Genomic DNA, 22,200 nt, shown 5'->3' on the forward strand with positions numbered 1-22,200 from the left:
GACGTCATTTCACAGTTTAATAAAGTCACTGCCCTGTTGTCTCAGAGAACCTTTAGTTCAACCATCACAGAACAGAAAAATACGAGATAAGTGTATTTTCACTCTTAAAAATACACTTTTTTCTTTTGTTGCAACATCAAAAAAAGCCAAGATTTTAGCCTGAGATCACTGTTTTGAAAGTCATTCACATTTCGGAGCTTTAACAAAATCAGAGGGTGAATCATTGGACCAAACTCATATCTGTGTGAAGCCTGACATCTGCTGGTGAAAGCAGGTACTGAAGAAAAAGGAGAAGCAACACACTGAAATTTGAAAGTTTTTATTGATACTACGTTTTGACCTGCAAGGTCTACATCAGGCAAACATTCATGTCGACAAAAAACAGGCTGAACATTCAGACAAATAAGGACAGATCTCATGAGAGGTAGGTGGAGCTGTCATTTTTATGTCTGAATATATTTTTATGCCGTTTTTTTGTTCACATGAATGTTGGCCTTTGTTCTATTTTGCAACTCCATAAGACTTGGCAGAATAACCAGAGCTATTACAAATGAACTGAACCCCAAACCTGCTTTTAAAATTTATCCTCAGTGTCTTATGTGAAGTTTATGTAACTTATGTGAGTTTACCTTTTATATTAAATGTCTGTACAAATCAAGTTGCGTTGCCTGCAAACAGCAGGTGACATCGCCTGGTTTTAAACTGGTCAACAACCTCTTTTCATCAGCAGATGTCAGGCTTCACACAGACTGAAGTTTGGTTGTAATAGCTGTTCATAGGACCAGTGTGTAGGATTTATGGGCATATAGTGGTGAGGTTGCAAAAAAATGCAAAAGGCCCTCACTAGAGTCAGTGTTTGGTTTGTCCATTGTGGGCTCCTGTAGAAACATGGTGGTGCAACATGGCAGGCTCCGTGGAAGAGGACTCCCTCCCTCTGTAGATATAAAGGCTCATTCGAAGCTAACGAAAACACAAGTGTTCGTATTTTAAGGTGATTATACACTCATTAAAATATACTTATGAATGTTATATTCCATTTCTGCCTATATTTCTGTCAGTAGATCCCCCTAAATCTTACACACTGGTCCTTTAAATTTCATGCTAAAGCTACAGGGTTTACTGTTCAAAATCTACAAGACAACAGACTTTGAAAACTGTGAAATGCCGACATGACTGGAAGTTAGTCAGTGTGTGATGGAAAGATGGAAGATGGGATGAAAGTTAAAGAGTGAAAAGTTTGTACACCTTTACATGTTTCACAAAAACAAACAAACAAACAAGAACATGTAAAGTCACACAACAGCATGAAGACTTTTATATTAAAATTGTTTGTACATTTTTTTTTCAGCAAAAACAACCTTTATAAATCAGAGATCAGTCAGACAATGCAATGAATGATGTTATGATGAAAGTTAAGAGGCAGATTTGGGCAAATTCACAGTTTCCTCTTATGGATTTACTGATATTTCACTTTGTCTAATGAATCCAAACTCCAGTATTCATATCTATTGGTTTTTGTTATTGGTGAGAGAAAAAAACCTGTTTTCATAGAGAACAGAAATTATTTTTTATTTTTGTCCAACAAAAATTACTGAAAAAGAGTCATTAAAGCTTAAAATTTTAGATTTACAAGCAAAACAAATTATCTTTATTAAAATTTTCTTCATTCTTATTTTTTATTATTAATTATTTCTTTGTGAGGTACAAAATTTCAAAAAACCTAAATCACAAAGAAAACGACGAACCATTCGGATTTAAAAGTTACATTTAACTTTTTGTATATTCAGCGTTGACAGAAATCCTCATGATGCTTCAAACATTATTTTTTAATTAATTAATTAAAATGATTAATTATCTTAACGTGTTTTTCCCCAGATCTGCTCAGATGGTAGATGGTGATGAAGAGGATGAGGTTCGTATGAACATGTTGTACCTCTCTGCTCCACCTCTTCTTCATAGTGATACGAATATTCAGCTGATTCTTGTGAAAACGAAAACGTTTTTTTGTTTCAGTTATTAAGAACAAAAGACAGACGAGTTTTCAGTTTGTGATGAGAAGTTTGGATTAGTTTGACTGTCAGTGACATGTGGTGTTTTCAACAGTAAAAGAGTGAATGAACAGTGTTTTTTCACTGTAAATGTTAAATATAATCTGTGACTGGATCTATGACAAATATAATAAGTTTAATGTTAAAGTCATGTTAATTGGTTTTTATGTAGAATCTGGTCAAGATGAAGGAGGTAAAATGTAAGTAGGGGGAGATAAAATCATAAATACCTCTCTTTTCAACCTCTTCTTCATAATGATAGAATTCAGCAGATTCTTTAAAAGATAAAACACATGTTGGTTTTTATTGTTAAATTTTTGTCGAAATCATTAAAATCTGATAAGCTACAAAATGGTGCGTTTGAATTCAAGACTTTAGCCAGAGATGAATTAAGATTCAATTTACAGAATCAGATAATTCATCCAAACTTTATTTGGGATCTTGGTAGAAATCTACTTTTTGATTAGTTGATTTCAAAATGAACTGAAACCTGCACCTGATTCCAGTCTTACCTTCGATTGCCACTGACGAAGCCACTTCAGGCCTCTGAACTGAGGAGTCTGGGACATCTACAGAATATGGAATATGGTTCATACCACATCTTGATTTTAAAAGAAACTATTACAATATATTTATGAAAGAAAAAGCAGTTACAGTAGTATTAAGAAAAAAACAAACATTATATCAATAGCTGATTTCACTTGTTGACATTTTAGAAAATCCTTGTGTTTCCCAGAGTTTGCCAGAGTTGTGGAAGGTGTGTTTTTCCACTTTGGAGGAAAACAGCTACCATTTTTTATTACTATTATTTTTTTAACCAACATTCAATGTGTATATATACTGTATATATAACAACTATATATACATATACATATATGTATATATAAATCAATAAAGTCCTAAACTTATTTCCATTGTTGTCCTTGGTGTTTTCAAAGTCCACCAACATTTAACACCATCATAACATTGGATATGCTAACTGTTTGTAGCTACCAGCGACCACTGACTGGCCATGGTCAATGTTATGGGACTAAAGATAGTCTATGTAGAGCAGTGATTCTCAACAGGGTGGTAGGGCCCCCCAGTGGGTATTCAGGGAACATTAGGGGGTGTAGGAAGTCTGGCAGTGGTGAAGGGGAGCGTCTGGATGCTAATGGTGGGTGCTGACAAAGCACAGGTGTGTGTTAAGTGGTTTTGTGCTGTGCCTGAGAAAGACGAAGAAAAAGTGACATACAACGTGTATACAACGTGGAATATCTTCACTTAGCTAATCTCAAGTCAACATCCTTCTGTCCATTAATAAAGCAGTAAATCAATGAGCACAGGGTGCCCACTGATGTGCCTACTCACTGAAGACTCTTCTGGGTAATATTAATGCTGGCAAGAGGTTTCTACCTGACTTAAAGTCCAGAAGGCATCGTGATGTATTTTCCAGTGAAACGGGATAGACAGGCGGAAAATAACGTTGGGAGGAATTTGATTTAAATGTTGAAAAGTGGGCATGTCATAATGAATCTTAGCTCTGTGCTGCTAAAAGTTGAAGATTGATCGATAGGTGGATGTCATGATATTATTGGTTAAAAAGGTTTGGTTCAAGCTATGTAAGCACACATCATATTTTGTGGACAAAAACAGGATTGGATTTTGATATAAGAATACAAAGAAATGGATTTTTCTGTCTTTTTTTGGCATATATTGTTAAATTGTGATAATTTCGTCTCGACTCTAAAGGGCATCTACCCAAAATAGGTTGAGAATCACTGATGTAGATTATGATATCTGCTTGGGGCTACACTGGCTAGAAGTTTTCCCTCTGCCTCCAGTCTTTGTCTCATCATGTTTTTGTACAATACTGTAGGTATCAACCAACTACAAATTTCTAGCATAATGTTTTATATGCTAACAGTTTGTAGCTACTGTACTAGTAGGCTACAGCAGCCAACTACAAACATCTGGCATAATATTTTGATATAACAGTTTGTAGCTACTATAACATTACCCGACCACAGCATGATGTTTGATATTTAGATTTTTAGATTTACATCTCACTGCATTGTTGGATTTCTCTGAAAGGCAAACACTTCAAAATACAAAACAAAAATATTTAACCAGACAACAAAATATGAAAAAAAACAAACAAAACAAAAAACAATAAAGCTAAACACAAAACAAACATAGGACAAACAGAATACCTTGGATGTAGTTTATGGCTGTACTATGTGGCTAACTGTTTATACCTATAACTTCAGCAACCTACAAATAGCTAGCATAGTGTTGGATATGATAGCTTTTTGTAGCAACTGTAACAATAATCACCTACAAAGAGCTAGCATAATGTTTGATGTTTGTACCTTCTTTAACTTAAGCCAACTACATAATGTTGGATATTCAGTTTTTGGGTAATTATGGACAGTTCATGGCTGTTTGTAAAATCAGCGCGTTACAATCACTTAGCATAATACTGATTATGCTAACTGTTTGGAGTTACAGTGGCTATCAGTTACCCCCTGCTTCCAGTCTTTGTGCTAAACCAGGCTTAACACATCTACAGAGATTAAACTGGTATTCATCATATTATCTCACTCTGGTGAAGATGGACAACAAGAGGATTTCCTAAAATGTTGTGATTGATTTAAGTTGTTGACAGTCTAGAAAATTAAATACTTACCGAGGGGCACCATTGCTAACTCAATTTCTGTGAAAAGGGGAAGAATGAACACGCATTAAACACTGAAACACTCAAAAGCTGAACAGAAGCATAAAAAGTGACGCCTGACTAGGAACTGTACCTTTGCCAGACAAATAAAGCTCAGCTGTGCTCTTAGCCTCTCCTCTGGGCTCCAACCTCACAATCACTGAGTACACGCCTACATGGGATTAGTAATGAAGACGTTTATCACTCAAGTCATAAAAACAATGATGAGAAAAAAATCTATAGGGCTTTTGGATGGGCCTTTGGGGCTCGATGGCGCTCTACACACCTTCGTCTTCAATGGCCACATTTCGGATGACCATGAAATGTCTTCGGCCCTCACTTCTGAAGTTGTATTTAGGGCTCTCTTTCAGTTCCCAGGTGTCTTTGTACCACGAAACGATAGCATTGTCGAAGGACACTTCACATTCAAAGGTGGCTGACTGGCGCTCGTTGACTTCGATGTTGTGGATGCGTTTGGTGAAATGAATTTGTTCAGCTAAAACAGATAAAGACGTGAATGGGTAAACGTGTTTGGCATCACAACTAGGAATGTATGACAAAACTTGAATGGTAGTTTTCATCGACACAACATCCACATCAGGGTTAGAAATGATGGTCATAGGAATGCTTATGGGACGGTTATGATGACTGGTTGTTTGGAGAAGGATGGATTTGAGTCGAGACGGATGTAAGAAGACAACGAATGAGATGATGGCGGAAGTTTTTTGCGAGATAATCCTGGAGAGGAGAGGCGTGGAGAAGGTTAAGACAGAGGAAGACAAATCCCAGAAGAAAGAGAAAAAAAGAGGGCAAAATCCAAATCTCCAACATTAGTCTTAGAGTTTGATGAGGGGAAGTTGTAAGAGGTTAGTCAACGGGCAGAACATCCACCACGTCTAGAAGGTTGCAGGATGGTTTCCAGGTACAAACCTTCCACCCAGAGGTCGGCCGAGGACTCCAGGTGCTGGTACTTGCAGGAGTATCTGCCCTGGTCTTCGGGCTTCAGTTCTCTGATCAGAAGCTTCTGAACCTTGTGTTTCACCTCAGATGTGTACCTGCCCTTCATGTCTAACTGCTTGCCGTTTTTATACCACTGCGCCTCTACGTTAGGGATGGACAACTGACAAGACAGAGTGCACGACTGGCCTTCCTTACCCGATGTGTCCTGCAGATGCTTCTCAACCTCCGCTTCTAAAAGACAAAAGACACAGAGAAGAACAAATGGTATCTGTTAGGAGGGTTTAGTGGTTTTTGAGTATTACAAAGTGGGAACAACTTTTTTTTATATTACTCTAAAATGAGAAGTTTGGAAGTATTTATTGATGCTTTAGATGTACTTAAAGCTCCACTAATCAGTACTTTTTTAGATCGACAATGAATCAAAAGCTGTCTCTCGTAGTTCTTGAGAGATCAGAACTCCAGCAACACTTGTAGTATAAAGAACAACTTTATCTGTTGACCGACGCGTTTTGGCTTGTGGCCTTCATCAGGGTCATTTCTTTCCCTCCTCCGTGCACCTTGGAAGTAGGTGAAGTTGTGCCAGAAACCCTTACTCTACATGTCATAGTTCTTAACCCACAGAAAATTATCACCAACTCTGCAGCTCTACAGAGCTTTTTTTTTTTTAGCTTCTTTTACCTTCTAGTTTCAGTTTTGTGGCACATTTCCTGTCTGGTTCAGTCTCAGCTGTTTTCTGATAAACCGAATGTGAAGAATGTGAATTAAGTAAATATTGGTATGATCACATTGCCTTTTGTCTGCTGGACGTGGAAGTAGGCGGCTGCTGATAATATGTCAGATGTTGTGTTGTGGCGTTCTTCCAAATAAACTTTTGATGTGGCTTTAAATAAACTAAAGTGAGCATGATACTTAATTCTTGACTTTGTTAACAAAAAAATATTATCTTGCATCTCATGTTCTTCTTCTGCTGATGGAGTCTGCACAGTTGTCATGGGGATACCTCAGTGTTATCATATGACTAAAGTTGTGTAAGTTTTCTGTGTGTTTTTTTATCCTTAAGTTTTTTCGTAAGTTTCCATATGGAACTTTGGTCACATGATTGAAGCGACCAAAGTTACAAATCTCCATGACAACTGAGCGTACTCCATCCACGGACGAAGCCCAAGAGATGCGGTTGAAAGTTGAAATTGGATTAGTGGAACTTCAGTCAAACAACATGGACACAACAGCCCCTATAAAAACAGTTCATGTTAATTCTCCAGTCTAGGTTGGTTGTCTTTCCAGGACTTCAGTGTGCACGGTACTTCTAGAAATGACGGGTGTGTATAGTTGTAATGAAGGTGTATAAATGACATGTTGTGGTATATAACTGACAGATGTGGCACAGCTGCATATGTATCAGTACTGACCCATGACGGTGAGCTTGGCGCTGGAGATGTGCGGCCCACAGACCACCCTGTAGTTGCCCTGGTCAGACGACTGGCATTTCTTGATTTTCAGCAGGTGGCGGTCGCCGCTGATGCTGATGTCGTACTTGTCACTGGTGTCCAGTTTCTGGGTGCCTTTGTACCAGGACAGAGTGATCTCTGGGTAGTTGATCTTGACTTCACATTCCAACACTGCTTCTTTGTTGGGGTAGACAGACTGATCGGCGATATCCTTCACCACAGTGACAGGCTGCCGGAGGGACAAGAGAATTAAATCTCTGAATGTTTCTGACAGCAACACCAACGTTTTTTCATTGTTAAAATCATGATGACACTATCCTACACTGAAGTCTCCAGTAATTATCTGGGTTGTGTTTTGGTTAAAACAATCAGCGTGCAACTTTGACTCCTTCTAGAGTGAATCAACCTCCAAACCTAAAATTTACCAGGTGATCTGTTAATGAATCAGAAGGGAAGCTGTGTGCAAAGGAAAACCATAAGCCTGAATACTATCTGAGTTTGTGGTGGAAAAAATTAGAAATTAAAAATGGGTGAAACAAAAACAGATTTATTCTGTGTTCTGATTGGCCACTTGCTTCTAGACTCACAGAGAAAAGTAGGATACGCTGGTTGTCATTTCTTTTGACAACTAGTGACAGGACAGACCATTTCAGCCCATAATTACACATTCAATCTCCAAATTGACTTTGACAATTTGACTTTGAAACTAGTATTGTTTGAAAGTTTTTGATATCAGTGCTAAAACAAGACTTTTTGTATATTTTAGTTTTGGGAATATAAACATGTTTTAACCTTTTTTTTTCATTCAACAAACTTTTCCAAAATGCTTACTGCATCAGTGATCACAAGCCATGAGTCAGTGAAGTAAACAAGGCTTACGATATGAGCGAGCATTAATAGACTCTTTGATACTTAATGCTACAGACACATTTCCACATGAGGCTCAGCTTTTAGGGGCTGAAAGTCATGACAAGTAAAACAAACAAAAAAAAAAACTTTAAATTTTAACTTTTTTCAGTTGTGAACACAGAAGTGAGTCGTTCATTTGGACACCAAAAACAATTCAAGCCTTTTACCAATGTGGTAAAAAAAAATGTCATATTATCTATATTTTAGTTTTTGGGCAAGCCCTTTAATTCTTTCGTATTGGCAAGATATTGCTAAAGAAATATGTTTTTTTTGGAATAGAGGTTGATCTCTTCTCTTATGTCACATTATTCCTGGGCAAAATCCTGGACGAACTGATAATGCAGGATGAATATCTCTACAAAATACTCGTGGCTGCAGGCAAACCCTCCATTAAAGGACGACTGGCCTGCAACTGTCAGCAAAATACACTGTATGGAGGAATTTAAATTAAGACTGAAATATGGACTACATACTCTATGTATATGTACCTATAAGATGTAACTCATTGTTTATGTCATTGATAGACCCTGTTCTAGACAATTATTATGTTGCACATACCACCAACCCGTTCTTTTTGCCTGAAAACAGCAATAACAAATAAAGTTGCATAAAAGAAATACAAAATGGAAGCAACAGATATGGACTAATTCAAAGACAAAATGAGGAGTTTTTACATGTTGATGTATTTTATGAAACTCTGGGAACTTGCACAAATAAAATGTGTTTATCTTCAGTGTCTATGTGTGGCTGCAGATCAGCTAACAGATAAATTATCATGTTTTCCCATTTCCTGCAGACAGTGAATGCATCCTGACCTCTGTTCGCTCCATCCTCTTCTGCAGGTCGGCCACCAGTCGGGCCATGTCCTCATCAGACTCTCTGTCACGTTCCAGTTCCTGTCAACAACAACAACAACATTGAGCATTTTGACTACAAAACACAAACACGTCTGAGGAGCTGCTCGTGGAGAGTTTTACCGGTCTTCCACTTTCTTCAGCTTTCTCTTTCTTGAGCTGCTCGATGGCCTGCAGCAGGCCACGGTAGTCGGTGATGCCGTACATTCGGGCGTATTTCTCGTACTCTTTGGGGTCCACGTTCCTCAACAACTCCACGATGTCGATGTCCTTCTCCTCCTGTGGACTCTTCTGCTTCGATGGCGTCCTGAGAACACAACACAGGAGACACAAAGTGTGAAGCTGGTGAACTGATTTTACCCGTTTAGACACTGCATGCATAAAAAGTGAGACTTCTTTTCCATCCGTAGCTCTGATCCTGATCCTGAAACGGTGGGTGAATTGTTTACCATCAGACAATAACACAAATATAACAGACAAATCTAACACTAATGAAGCTCTATACACAAGACTCATGTTCCTCCGACAGGAACTTTCTTCCCTCTTTATTAGTAACGGTTCAGTTCATTCCTGATGTAGATCGTTAAAGCTCAGCTCCCTCCACAGCAAGTCTATTGATATCTATTGATCTATTGATATATCTATATCTACAGCAGCTCCCTATTGAGGTCGACGCCGTTCATTGCTTTAACAAAATCAGGTATTTTAATGTAAGGAAGGTAATTAAAAGTATTTGAGTGTGGGCATGAATTAATAAATTTATATATGCATACAAGTGTTTTATACATACAACTATGTAATGCATATGTTTACTCATATTAATTCTCTTCCACAATGGAGCTACTGTATATGATCAGTTTATCTGCAGGTCCTGAAAAGTCTTCTGGTATTATGGCCTTTTTTGACTAATTTGACCATTTTTAACATCTCTGTGACATTTTATTCAGCAAAAGTTGTTTAGATTTCTCTAAATCCATCTTTCCTTACAGCCCAGACTCCTCTCTGTCCTCCAGCAGACTGTTTCTGAGGCTATTTACATAAGATCTGAATTATTAATGATGCATGATCACGCACTGGATGCGTGAACCTCAGCAGTGCGTGTGCGTCGCTGAACTGCTGCATCTCTCACGCTGGAAGCGTGTCTGCTGCGGCGCTTCTGCCACTGGCAGCCCTATCTCTCTATCGTGTTCCCTGTCTATTTCTGCTGAGAACCGTGCACGTCACACGGGCGAAAATAGGCAAGACCTCGAATCTCTAGATGAAGTGATGCAGCAGCCTCTAACCTGAAATGAAAAGCAAGAGGTTCCGCGACGCACACACGCTGCTCTCGCATCCAGTGTGGCCCAGGGGTAAGACAGTATAAAGCGTCTATGAAGCAGAGTCTGAAGCTGCTCAGCTGAGACTCATCAGGATGTTTCAGAACGGTGAGATCGTGTCTAAGTTTCCTCACAAAGTCGCTAGCTTAGCTTTAGCACAGATTTATTATATTCCTTTAGCTGAGTAACAGAAAGAAACCATGTTTTAAATCTTCATCCACGGATTGAAGATGAAAAAGTCGGCTGTAAAATGTGCCGAACACATACAACCACTTGCCGATAAAGGAGGAGAGATTGTCCCTGACATTCCTGAAATTTCCATCCTCTCGAAGGCTGTCGAGACTGCTTTGCAAACTCTGAATACAGAAGTTACGTACGCACTCAGCGCTGGGCGGCTTCCTGCAGATTTGATTTGACTTTCTGGTGTGACGTAGGAACGATTATCGCTTCAACACCACTCGGTGCCATACGCATCATTTTAGACACATTTCCCCAAAACTCAGCCTGACATATTTGGGATCTTCATTGGAATTTAAAATAAAGTTCTGTAAATTCTAACAAAATTTCTTTACCCTGATTGTGTAAAGATGGATCCAGTAGAGTTTGAGGAGATTAAAATGACTATGAAGATGCAGATTGATTAAATAACATTTCATTACATGATTTTATGAGCATTGAAACAAAACAAACTCACTTCTTAAGTTTGGCTCGGAGGTCTCCCTCGAGCTGTGCTGCTTCTTTCTTTTCGTCCACGTGCATGTCGGCGCTGCACTCAATCTCTCCGTGCTTGTTGGAGGCAACACACCTGTACTGACCCGAGTCTGACTTGGTCACCTCTTTGATCTCCAGTTTGGCCTCCTGGCCCTTCTGCACGATGGAGATCCGGCCACCCTGTGTGATCTGCCTCCACTTACCCTTCATCCACTTCACGTTGGGGATGGGGTCGCCTCCCACCTTAGCGATGAAGGTGGCAGTGCCCTCTGCGGAGCAACAGTATGAGGTTTAATCAACATTATAACAGTCTGTTATCTAAATGTAGGATTCTTGTCAGTTCTTCAGAAAACTGAAGCTCTGTCGTGTATGTATATCTGATATGTTATATAGATACTATACAAGTTATTAGCATATACATATACAGTACAGTATATAATATATGAGTCTCACATCAACCTTCAGTCATCTGTATGGGTCTGTATGCTGGTATGCGTTTTACTTTAAAACCAATAAAACAAACCAAATCTTCCTGTTCTATTAAGAAAACCAGTTACCTACGCTGTATCTGTATTGTGTTTTAAGTAGTTAATGTGTACATTTTCTGTACCTCACCTGCAGAGAGAACCAATTCTTTATTTGAAACAGGCTTATACTCGAGACATGCCTTCATTGTTTTATAATTTACTAAGAAGCCTCCCTGTTTGATACACTTCCTCTATGTTTACCTGACATCTTAATAAATTAAAGTGCTAATTCCATCAGTACAACGATACAGACATGTCATACTCACCTGCTCTGAGTTAATTAAGTTCTACTTTGCTGTCAATGACACTCAATGCTTTCTGCACAGATGTTTCACATTGAAAGCCTCCCAACAGCTCAAAGGACACAAACCTTCCCATTTATAGTAACAATTTAATTTAAAACATCTGCAGGAAGAGTTGAGTCTACTGACTGGACGCAGAAAAAAAAGTAGAACAGTCTTAGTGTGTTCACAGAATATGTATTCATCCTGGTCACACCTATTTTTTAAAACTTGGCCAGTACTTGAATGCTGGTTTTTATTTGAGAATTCAGGATAATAATGACCAGATGATTTATGTAGCACTTGCCAAAAACAGATGTGCTGTGTATTACATTAATTCCTGTGTGTGTTGTGTGTTATGTTTGAGTTGCGTCTCACTCTCAATGACGTGTGCAGTCTTGGGCTCCTCGATGAAGAACAGCTTCTCCAGCTTTTTGGTTGGAGCGGCTGAAGGTGCTTCAGCAGGAGATGGAGCTGCTCCTGGTTTCTCTGCAACACAGCAACACAGATTTATATGTTTGTATTGTGATTATTGTGCAGTCACACTGTGAGATTATTAGTGTGGTGTACACCATTAATTCATCCATAATTTATTCAACATTGTCCCACCGTTAAACTGTCCTCACTAGATAGAACTGTTTGACCTCTGACAGGCAGCAGGAAACAAAGCAGCAGTAAATGTTTATTTTAAGAGAAAAGAGGGCTCTTCTCACAATGTAGAAATAAAAGTATTGCTCTTTAAAATAGCAACGTGTTCTTATAATTAGTATGATTATTATTTTTATTATTAGGGACCGAGCCCAAAAGGCAGAGGACCCTATTATTTTTCTTTCTTTATTATTACGCCACTTAAACCCTAAATTTGACCCCCTAAACATGCTCAAAAACTCACCACATTAGGAACACACATCAGGTCTGGTGAAAAATTTGATCAAATGTAAAAATTAACCCCCAAAGTGCCAAAATGTGCTCTCTAGCGCCACCTATGTAACTAAAATGGTATGTCGTAGAGAGATCAGACCAAAACTCAATTATTCGTCTCATCAAGATCTACAAATCATACGCTGATACCCCTGACCTAAATCCAACAGGAAGTCCGCAATAAGACTTTCAAAATAAGACTTTGCTCCAATTTTGGACCTCCGAGGGCATTAATGGTATCGGCTTCAATCATTAATACATGACTTATATTAGTATAGTAATTAATCAGGCATATGCTTGATGCTTTGATTAAAATTGTCAAATATGCAGCATCTATAGGAGAATAGTGCTATTGCTTTTCATGGTAATATCCATTATGGTTTTTTATTTAGCTTTTTGTTGCCCAAAAATTAGAATGGAAATCTATGAGGATTTGTATAAAATGCATAAAAACTGTCAGAATCTCTGTGATTTTTATGCTACATGACCATTTCAGCCTAATATACATTTTCTGTCACTTTGAATTTTTTTTGCATTTTCTCATCATCTTACATATTTCACATAATCGTCAGTAAACATGTGAATCCTGAGCTAAGCTGTAAAATATGGGGGCATTTCACCTGTAGATGACGCTACGGCAAAGTAATAAAATTAATAAAATAGTATGATCATTTCAAAACAATGACACTTTGTTTCCTTCCCAAGAAATAACTGTTGTGAATCAAAGTCAATCTACTATTGTTCCAAGTTTTCAACTGTGTCGTCATTTACTTTTCCTGCAACAGCTTTTCAGCTGCAGCCAGCATTCATACTGTATTTCCTTCAGGAAGTGCTTTCTGTTGTTGATTTAATAGATAGCTTACATTGGAATTTCTTACTTAGGGTAGAGATTTGATGAGGAAAAATAAAGTTCTGACACTCTTTACCTTTGACGGTTACTTTGGCCTTGCAGAACTCACTGCCGGCCTCGTTGCTGGCCTTGCAGAGGTAATCACCAGCATCGTGTTTGGATGCGGGACTGATCTCAAGGCAGGCCGTCCCATCTGAGAAGCTAATCTTGGTGCTGCCAGCAGAGGTCAGGTCCTTCCTGTCCTTCATCCACTGGATCTTCAGAGGAGGAGACCCGCAGACATGACACCTGAGACTCAGCTTCTCACCCTCATCCACAGTCACTGGTTTGAGCGGGACGTCAAACACTGGAGGCTTCTTTGCCTCTGCAGGGGAAATACAGTATGATAGATTTATTACAGCTTCATTTATTGGACTGATCTGACCACGCTCGAACTGTCCATTAAAGTATATATTATGATGTAAAAGAGTAAATAGAGCAGGTCCAACATGAATCAGCTCTGCAACATTTACAGCCAGTTGAATTCACCAAAGGAAAAAAAAGATAATTATAATAATTGTTATGTTATGAAATCTTTGCTTGTAATTACAGGATCATTTTCTTGTAATAATGTCTTAACATCTCATAATCCAAAGATCTGTATCTCATTATAAAACTATCTTGTAAGGACAACAACCCTATCAAATATCAGATCCAATTATTATTTTCTGTTTACACTGTCTATAAAAAACAGATCTAAGTCACACTGAGGAGGAATAAAGTCAGATTTTGTCCACTTATACCTTGTGTTGGAACATTGTGTCATTTCATGATGGAATGTGGAAGAAAAAACTTTTTTATTGGAGTTGAAACAAATATTTTTATCACTGATTAATCTGTTGAGCTGCCGCAGTCACTGCATTACCGCCGTAATGCAATCGTCACACCCACCGCAGAGTCCAGCTGATCACCACCTCACCGCTGAGCGCGCGGCTCAAGTGATGGGACACTAGTTATTCTCTCAGGCTTCACATAAAGAATGATGTGCTGAGACATTTAGACACATAAGACGTAAAGATAGACATTTAGACTATAGAAATATACAAATAGACTACTACAGGAATAAATGCATTTGAAAAGTTAACTGTATTAGTCTGAATATAAGACGGTGGTTTTTTTCCTAGAAATATGTCTGAATTAGTGGGGTTGTCTCATATTTGTGGGCTGGACAATTACCCGTTCACAACATCAGATCTTCTTTTTGAATGGATAAAGTAACAATGTAAAACCAACTCCTACACGGAGTGTTGCATTATGGGTTGTTTGTAGCATTAATGTTGCTAGGCTAGCGATCTGTTTATAGTGAGTGTGTTAGACTCAGTCAGCACTAAAAGTGTTTTGTTAGTCCAGTTTAAACTGCAGGAGTTTCTGAAGGCTCGTGTAACGTGGTTTTCTGCCACAGAGGAAATAAATTCATGACGAGCAAAAATGAGTCCAAAGCGTCTTTGGACGTCTCTACTACAGAAACGGAATATGTCAAGCTGCCAAATACCACTGTGACAGATGATAAGAAGCTCAACAGGCAGTCTTATAAATGCCAACTGCTGGAGAAAATATGGCGGCAGCTCTAGTTGATTATTTTGTAGATTAATTTAGTAATAATTAAATCTATAAAATACCAGAAAACATATGTATAAATATATATAAAAAACATAACCAGCAAATAAGCACATTTGAAAAGCTGAAGTAAGAGAATGTGTAACATTTTACCTTGGGAAATGATCAACAACTGTTTCAGCACTACAAATCAACTTCCTACTGTAATGAATCCAACATGGTGTAAAACACCCACCTGAGATGCCAACAGTGACATCGCAGGAGACCTTTCCAGCTTCGTTGGCGGCGTGGCAGGTGTACCTACCACTGTCGCCCACCTGGCTGCTCTTAATGCACAGAACGGCCACATTACTTTTAAAGCTGATATCATATTTGTCAGAGCTGTGGATCTCTGTGTTGTCTTTGAACCAGCTGACAGACATGGGCTGCGAGCCGGAGACACGGCCCTCGATCTTCAGCAGTTTGCCCTCTGTGTCCTCGATGTGCTCTGTGGGCTTTTTGGTGAACATCGGAGGGTTTTTACGCTCTGAAAACAAGAGTGTGAACAAGAGTGAAGTGACAGCAAGGAGAGAGAGTTTGGAATCTTCACACAAAGAAACGCCCATGAAGGGGGCTTGAGTGTTTAAGAAGAGAAGGCCGTGATGACGTGAATGTGGCCCGAGTCAAATACCTTTGACAGTGATATCAGAGGAGCAAGAGTCCTTCCCCATGTCATTAGAGGCATGGCAGAAGTATTTCCCTGTGTCAGCTTTATCTGCCTTCAGAATGGTCAGGTGGGGCGTGTTATCCTCACAGCTGATCTTATAATTCCCACCAGAGCGAATATCTTTATGGTCTTTAGACCATTTGACTTTAATGGGGGCAGAGCCGGTCATGTGACACTCCAGCTCAATGCTGTCGCCCACCGTCACCTCCCTCGGTGACAACTTCCTGTCAAAGACCGGAGGGTATCTTGGTTCTGCAGGGTCCGTGAAAGAGTGTGAGGAAAATAAGACAAAACAACAAATCTTTAGATAGAAACATTTCAATAGTTTTGGTGTCAAACAGCCTCACACTGTCTGACAGAAGGTCCATAAAGATCATTTACAGTCTGTGTGCTTGAGACAGAACACGTAAAATAAAAACTGCTTTCATTGTTCTTCTGGAACAAAGTGAAACACATCACACCACTGCCAGAAGAGTCAAGACACAATTAGGCATCAAGATACCAAAACACTTTTCTGCTGTTTGAATATATTCTTAAATAAAATCTGAAGGCCGTATTCACAAAGACTCTTATTCTACCGCCAGGACTGCTCAAAGAGTTTCATCTTGAGAGACACTTTCAAGAAGCTGTCTATGGATGACATCATGTTTCATGACTGAACTTCATCACTATTGTCACGGTGATTAGTTGACAGATAATCAGTCTGTCAGTGAAAGAACACAAAGACTGTACGGGAGATAGAAAAGAAAGAAAGACAATGAAAGAGTAAAAGAATTAAAAAGAAAGAAATGAAAAAAGAAAGAATGAAAGAACGAAAGAAAGAATAAAAGAGTAAAAATAAGGAATGAAAGAAAGAATGAAAAATGATGAAAAAGAAAGAAAGAAAGAAATGAAAGAAAAGGAAAGAACAAAATAATGAAAAAGAACGAAAGAATGAAAAAAGAAAAGAAAGAAAAATATGAAAAAAGAAAAACTAAAAAAGAAAACAAAAACAGACTGACATCACTTGCTTGTTGATATTCTGATATTTTGTCCTTTGATGAGGTCATTCTATAAAGCACTGATTAAATAAAGTTAAGAAATGACAAACTGGCATCTGAAGAGCATTTCCTGGACGTGTTTGAGGCTTATTATCAGTTCTTCTCTCAGACTGAGGAGCAACTTTTAGCCATATAATGTTTTGTGAAAATACTCCCCCCTGTATTTCTCCTAACTCCAGTATCTTGGAGGATGTTTTGTGAATACGGCCCCTGATTTCAACCCTGTAAAAACAGCAGCATTTCAATCATCATGTAGAACCAATCGCTCGATCTCTGCGTCATGCTTAACACACCTTGAAGAGTGAGCTTAGCTCTGCAAGAGGCCGAGCCCACGCTGTTGGTGGCGACACAGGTGTATTCTCCAGAATGTCTCATCTCGCCGCGGCTGATCTGCAGCACGGCTGTGTTGTCGTCGTACAGCATGGAAAACTCGTGTCCCTGGCTAAGAGGCTCGCCGTCTTTCAACCATGAGACCTCCACGGGTGACGAGCCGGCGACGCGGCATTCGAACCGTACCGGCTCACCCTCCGTCTGCTGCAGGCTGGTGATTTTCTTGGGGAAGGACGGTGGAGTTTTAGCCTCTGGAGAAGGTAAAGATGTGATGGTGAATGGTTCATTTATGACAAAATTCAAGACATCACCTTGCACTGTGGGAAATTACAACAAGCATTTTTCACTTCTTTCTGACATTTTACAGACTAAACAATTAATCAAGAAACTGATTTGCAGAGTAATCAATACAGAATGAAAGAATGAAAAAGAACGAATAAAAGAAACGAAAAGAAAGAATGAAAGAATATAAGAAAGAAATGAAAGAAAAAGAAAAGATAAAAGACTGAACAAGAAAGAAAGAAAAAAGAATGAAAGAGCAAAAGAAAGAAAGAAAAGAAGAGAAAGAAAGAAAAGAGAAGAAAGAAAAGAGAGTGTGCTCTATGAATTAATTGTGGGTTTACTACCACTAAATACGAGTATTTTATTACACTACAAATAATAAAACATTCACAAATAATTCAAAATGCTTTGTGTCGAACGTAGAAGTTATTTCACAAATATGATGATGAAGATTCACATTATTTATTTGCATGTCTTGAGTAAAAGAGAAAAGAAATGCACACAGATATAGAGAAGAAGTTTGGAGATGATCACCTAGCACATTGAGTTTGCAGGTGGAGGAAGCGGAGCCGATCTTGTTCTCCGCCTTGCAGGAATACTCGCCGATGTCGGCCTTGGTGGCTTTGCTGAGCTTCAGACAGGCAACGCCCTTCGAGTACTCTAACTTACAGGTGGGGCTGGACCTGACTTTGCCGTCAGCCTTGAACCAGGACACCTTGATCTCAGGTGTACCCGCTACCTGACACTTCAGACACACAGCATCTCCTGCTGTCACCTCCATGGGCTCCAGAGACTCAACAAAGTATGGCGGTTCTGCAGTGACAGACACAAATATCAGATACCTCAGACTAACATCTGTGTGATGCCTGACATCTGCTGGACAAAGCAGGAACTGCACTCTTTGGTCTGTGGTGCCACCTAATGTCACTCTCACAACACAAGATTTTTAGGGATAAAGCCATTATTCCCTCTTACCACCATGTTACAAACTCATCCAAGTCTTTATCTAATATATATCTTCAATTTTCCTCTGCATGTTTTGGTTTAGCCACATTGATTTTCATCATTTTCTCTGTGTGCACATCACAAGCTTTAAGAGATAATTTCACTTTTTTTAAGCCCTTAGCTTCCTGTTGCATTGGCTTTGTCTATACATGCAGTTAAAATCAGCCCGTCCTCACAAGAGCATCAAGATTCAAGATTTCAAGATTCAAGATTCAAGATTCAAGATTTAGTTTAATGTAATTTTCTTGTGTATTTGCATACACAAAAAAATGAAATGCTTTCCCTTCCAGCCCACAGCAGTGCAACAACAACGGAAAGGATATAAGATATACTGTATATCTAAAAATTCACTTTAAAAAAATGATAAAAACATATAAATCCCAAGAGAAAAACAAAAAAATAATGAGCAATTAGCAGCACAGCGCATTAAAATGCATTTAGAAAGAAAAGTACATGTCTCAGTTCGATGTAGACAGCTGACCAGCACTGATACCAGAAGAACACAACCAGAATACAATCCAACAAGGACCCCTTAATTTCTCTTCTTGTCTTCAGAAAATAACTCTTCTGTTAGCTTCCTCAGTGCAGTTTCTCCTTTTGAAGGTTGGTAACAGTGGCAGGTAGCAATCAGCAGTTGACAGCTAGATAGTTGTTTTGATTTAAAAAATATATCCAGATGATATTTCATCTCCTGTTCTTGCTGATTAATGCTGTTACCTCTTCTTTAGAGTCTTTTCTTAAGATTATTTGAAGGTCATTCTGCAAAATGTCCCACTTTTTAGGTCCAAGTTCGAGATGTATTCAGAAGCCCATCTGCAGTGAAGCTACTCTCTCGACAGAGAGGTCTAAAATTCAGGTTGGCTAAAACGCAAAGCAATTGCCAGAACAAAATGTTGGCATTGTACGTTTCTACACATTACAGATATGTTGAATCTCTATGTTTCAATGTTGATCGCATTTTAAGCTTTTCACATGTCATTCACGCAGCATTAAATGGCTGTTGTATAAGGGATAATGTACAGGACGAGTGTATGTATGTATGAGTGTACGATGCAGGACGCCGAAGCGTCGCGTTGGCGTCCTGCATCACCCTGTTGGGGTTCATTTCACAATAATGACCTCCTCGCTGTACATTATCCCACTTATTACACAGCTATTTACTAAAGAATTCAATAACCTGACACAAAATACTGATATAAAAATGATTTTATTGCTTCGGCTAAAAAAATAGTCTGTTAGATTCTATGGTTGGAACTGCGTGCATAGCGACATGCATATCTATGAAAACTCTGTAGCCTTCCTAAGATTAGCCTATTTAGCATTATAATTCACGTTAAATTGAACATTTCCGTTGATGGTGAAGTGAGACAAGGTGAATGGGACGTCTTTGGGAATATTGATGTTGACGTTTCTGTCCTCATTCATCTCTATGTTTCCCTCTTGCTGGGCCTTTGCAGTTGACACACCTGCAAACACAATTTTTCCTAATGTTACAACTGGTAACAATATTACTATTATCACTACTGCTTATTGCACAACTTAGTATATGGAGATAGGCAACTAGGAGAGGTGCTCACCTGATCTGCTGCCGTTGCCTGATTGGAGGACAGGATCTTGCTCCACTTTTCCATTTCTGTATTAGTAGGAGTCCAGTAGCTCCTCAGGCTGCCCTCACATCTGAGGCCAGTCACAGACATTATCTCCGTTTCGTGCTCTCCAAATATATTAAAATCGATATTAGAAAAATATTCCATGGTGTTTTATGATGGAGTTACGGAAAACTAACTTTTTTTGCCACAGGGTTTCGTGATCAATTGACAGTTGGTAATTTTACCGGACTTCTGTCTGCGGCTTGATATAATTGGACGTTGTCCTCCCGAGTCTATGATCAGAACTGCGTCCATAGCAGTGGTCAGTTATTCATAGCAGTGGTCCACTATTCAGAAATAATCATGGACTGTAAAAAATACGGACGTAGCCACTGTGATGTCACCCATTGGTTTCTGAAGAGTGGTTTTGAAGCTCAAAGTGCGTGGCTCCGGTTGTCGCCATCTTGGCAGTGCTTGACTCCACCTAACTCCCGGTTAATCCAAAATGGGCAAAGAGGTGGAGGCAGCCGAATGAAGCCTGGTTGCCTGTCACTCAAAGTGACCACGTCCTTAATTATGCATAACTTTACGGCTTAATAAAATATAAATGGATGAGTTAATAAATAAATTAATAATTAATTATTTTTTTTATTATTAATTAATAAAAAAAAATCAATTAGCTATGGAGACCAAAACCGTCTTTTTTACTAAGCTGTAAACATGTTTATTTCTGCTGTAAAGTTTGGCATTTTAACATGGGGATCGACCTGCTTTTGGAAGCAGCCTCAAGTGGCCATTTGAGGAACTGCAGTTTTTGGCACCTCTGCACTGGCTTAATTTTTCAGCCCTGGATGTTAACCGCTTGGAAATAACAGATCGTACAATGGCGTAATTGACCGATCAGAATCGGCTATTCAACAAAGCCGCGTAATAATAGTTGAGTAATTATGTTTTACGATGGGACAATGCTCTGGTTAGGTTTAGGCACAGCTGCAAATGTCTTGACATATTGCTAAAAATACCCGGTTTTGTGCCATGCAACTAACTTTCTAACCAACCCGCCTCCTCCTAACATGTAAGTGACCTCATATAGATATGATCAACTTCGTCACTTCCCCTATCATATGTATTGTAGAAATGTTGATATGCAACATATTAAACATGTTGAAATGTCGAGATTCAACGTATCCATGGTTTGCAGAAACATACAATGCCAGCATTTGATTCTGGCGACTGGACTGCAGAAATGACGTACAGTTACATTTACACCATCTAGTGGCCGTAGTAATTATGACTTGGAGATGGAGTGACGCAGTTCAGGTGACATCATTATAGGGTTACTTCCTTATTAGGAGGAGGCGGGTTGGTGAGATGGCTAGATAGTTAGATTATCCAACCATGAATCAGGACATTTTTTAAAATGTAACAACTAGTTGTGGTGTTTACTGACGACGGTTGCGTAACTTAAGAAATACTTACCACGTTTCAAGAGATCATTTTAACCAAAACCAAAATCTTTTCTTAACCCTAACCAAGTGGTTTTTGTGCCTATACCTATCCAGACCTTAAGCACAGCATTGTTACACCATAAAACATCATTATTGTTTAACAGTGATTTGTAATGGTTTTGGAAAACGACATATCACGGTCCTTTTGTCCTGTGGTCCTGTGGTCTGGTCCCCATCTGTCCTGAGGAGGGCACTGAAAACACTCATATATGTTGTCATTGGAAATAGACCTATTCTGTCATTTCGGTATGAGGACCTGTTGGTTTAAATGTGTGCTGATTATAAATTATAGATTCTATCCATATTATTTATTTGTATCAGCCTATTTTGCACAGTTTTTGTAAATCTGCACATTTTTCTTACCCTTCAGGTTATTTTTTATCTTATGTTTTATTATTTTAAAAACAAAAGATAAATTTGTCTATTTATCTTGTGTTTTTCTTTGTTTTTTTCGTTTAATTTATCTATTTATCTTATGTTTTTTGTTCTTTTAATAATATTAAAGCCTGAGTCATCCTAAAACTTGAATATAAACAGCTAATATCACACAGCAGAGAGAGCTTCTATCAAACAGACCAACAAAGAAATGATTAACATTGCTACTACACTACTACTTGTGTAGTA

The 22,200-nt window shown here is 38.7% G+C and overlaps 1 protein-coding gene across 1 annotated transcript in view; it reads right to left on the reverse strand.

Moving 5' to 3' along the window:
• Positions 1–22,200, reverse strand: part of LOC121907520 (titin-like) — a 254,288-nt gene that overhangs the window by 148,336 nt on the left and 83,752 nt on the right. Inside the window, exons 67-82 of the mRNA XM_042427130.1 lie at positions 18,009–18,287; positions 17,156–17,443; positions 15,787–16,074; positions 15,352–15,642; positions 13,597–13,884; positions 12,128–12,238; positions 10,925–11,210; positions 9,038–9,221; positions 8,876–8,956; positions 7,113–7,380; positions 5,674–5,934; positions 5,030–5,239; positions 4,838–4,915; positions 4,717–4,743; positions 2,561–2,617; positions 2,279–2,323 (exon numbers count right to left, since the gene is read on the reverse strand). Of these exons, the coding sequence (XP_042283064.1) occupies positions 2,279–2,323; positions 2,561–2,617; positions 4,717–4,743; positions 4,838–4,915; positions 5,030–5,239; positions 5,674–5,934; positions 7,113–7,380; positions 8,876–8,956; positions 9,038–9,221; positions 10,925–11,210; positions 12,128–12,238; positions 13,597–13,884; positions 15,352–15,642; positions 15,787–16,074; positions 17,156–17,443; positions 18,009–18,287 (3,042 nt within the window). The remainder of the gene's footprint in view (positions 1–2,278; positions 2,324–2,560; positions 2,618–4,716; positions 4,744–4,837; positions 4,916–5,029; positions 5,240–5,673; positions 5,935–7,112; positions 7,381–8,875; positions 8,957–9,037; positions 9,222–10,924; positions 11,211–12,127; positions 12,239–13,596; positions 13,885–15,351; positions 15,643–15,786; positions 16,075–17,155; positions 17,444–18,008; positions 18,288–22,200) is intronic.

This window comes from Thunnus maccoyii, chromosome 11 (assembly GCF_910596095.1).
Source record: "Thunnus maccoyii chromosome 11, fThuMac1.1, whole genome shotgun sequence".
NCBI classification, from domain to species: domain Eukaryota; kingdom Metazoa; phylum Chordata; class Actinopteri; order Scombriformes; family Scombridae; genus Thunnus; species Thunnus maccoyii.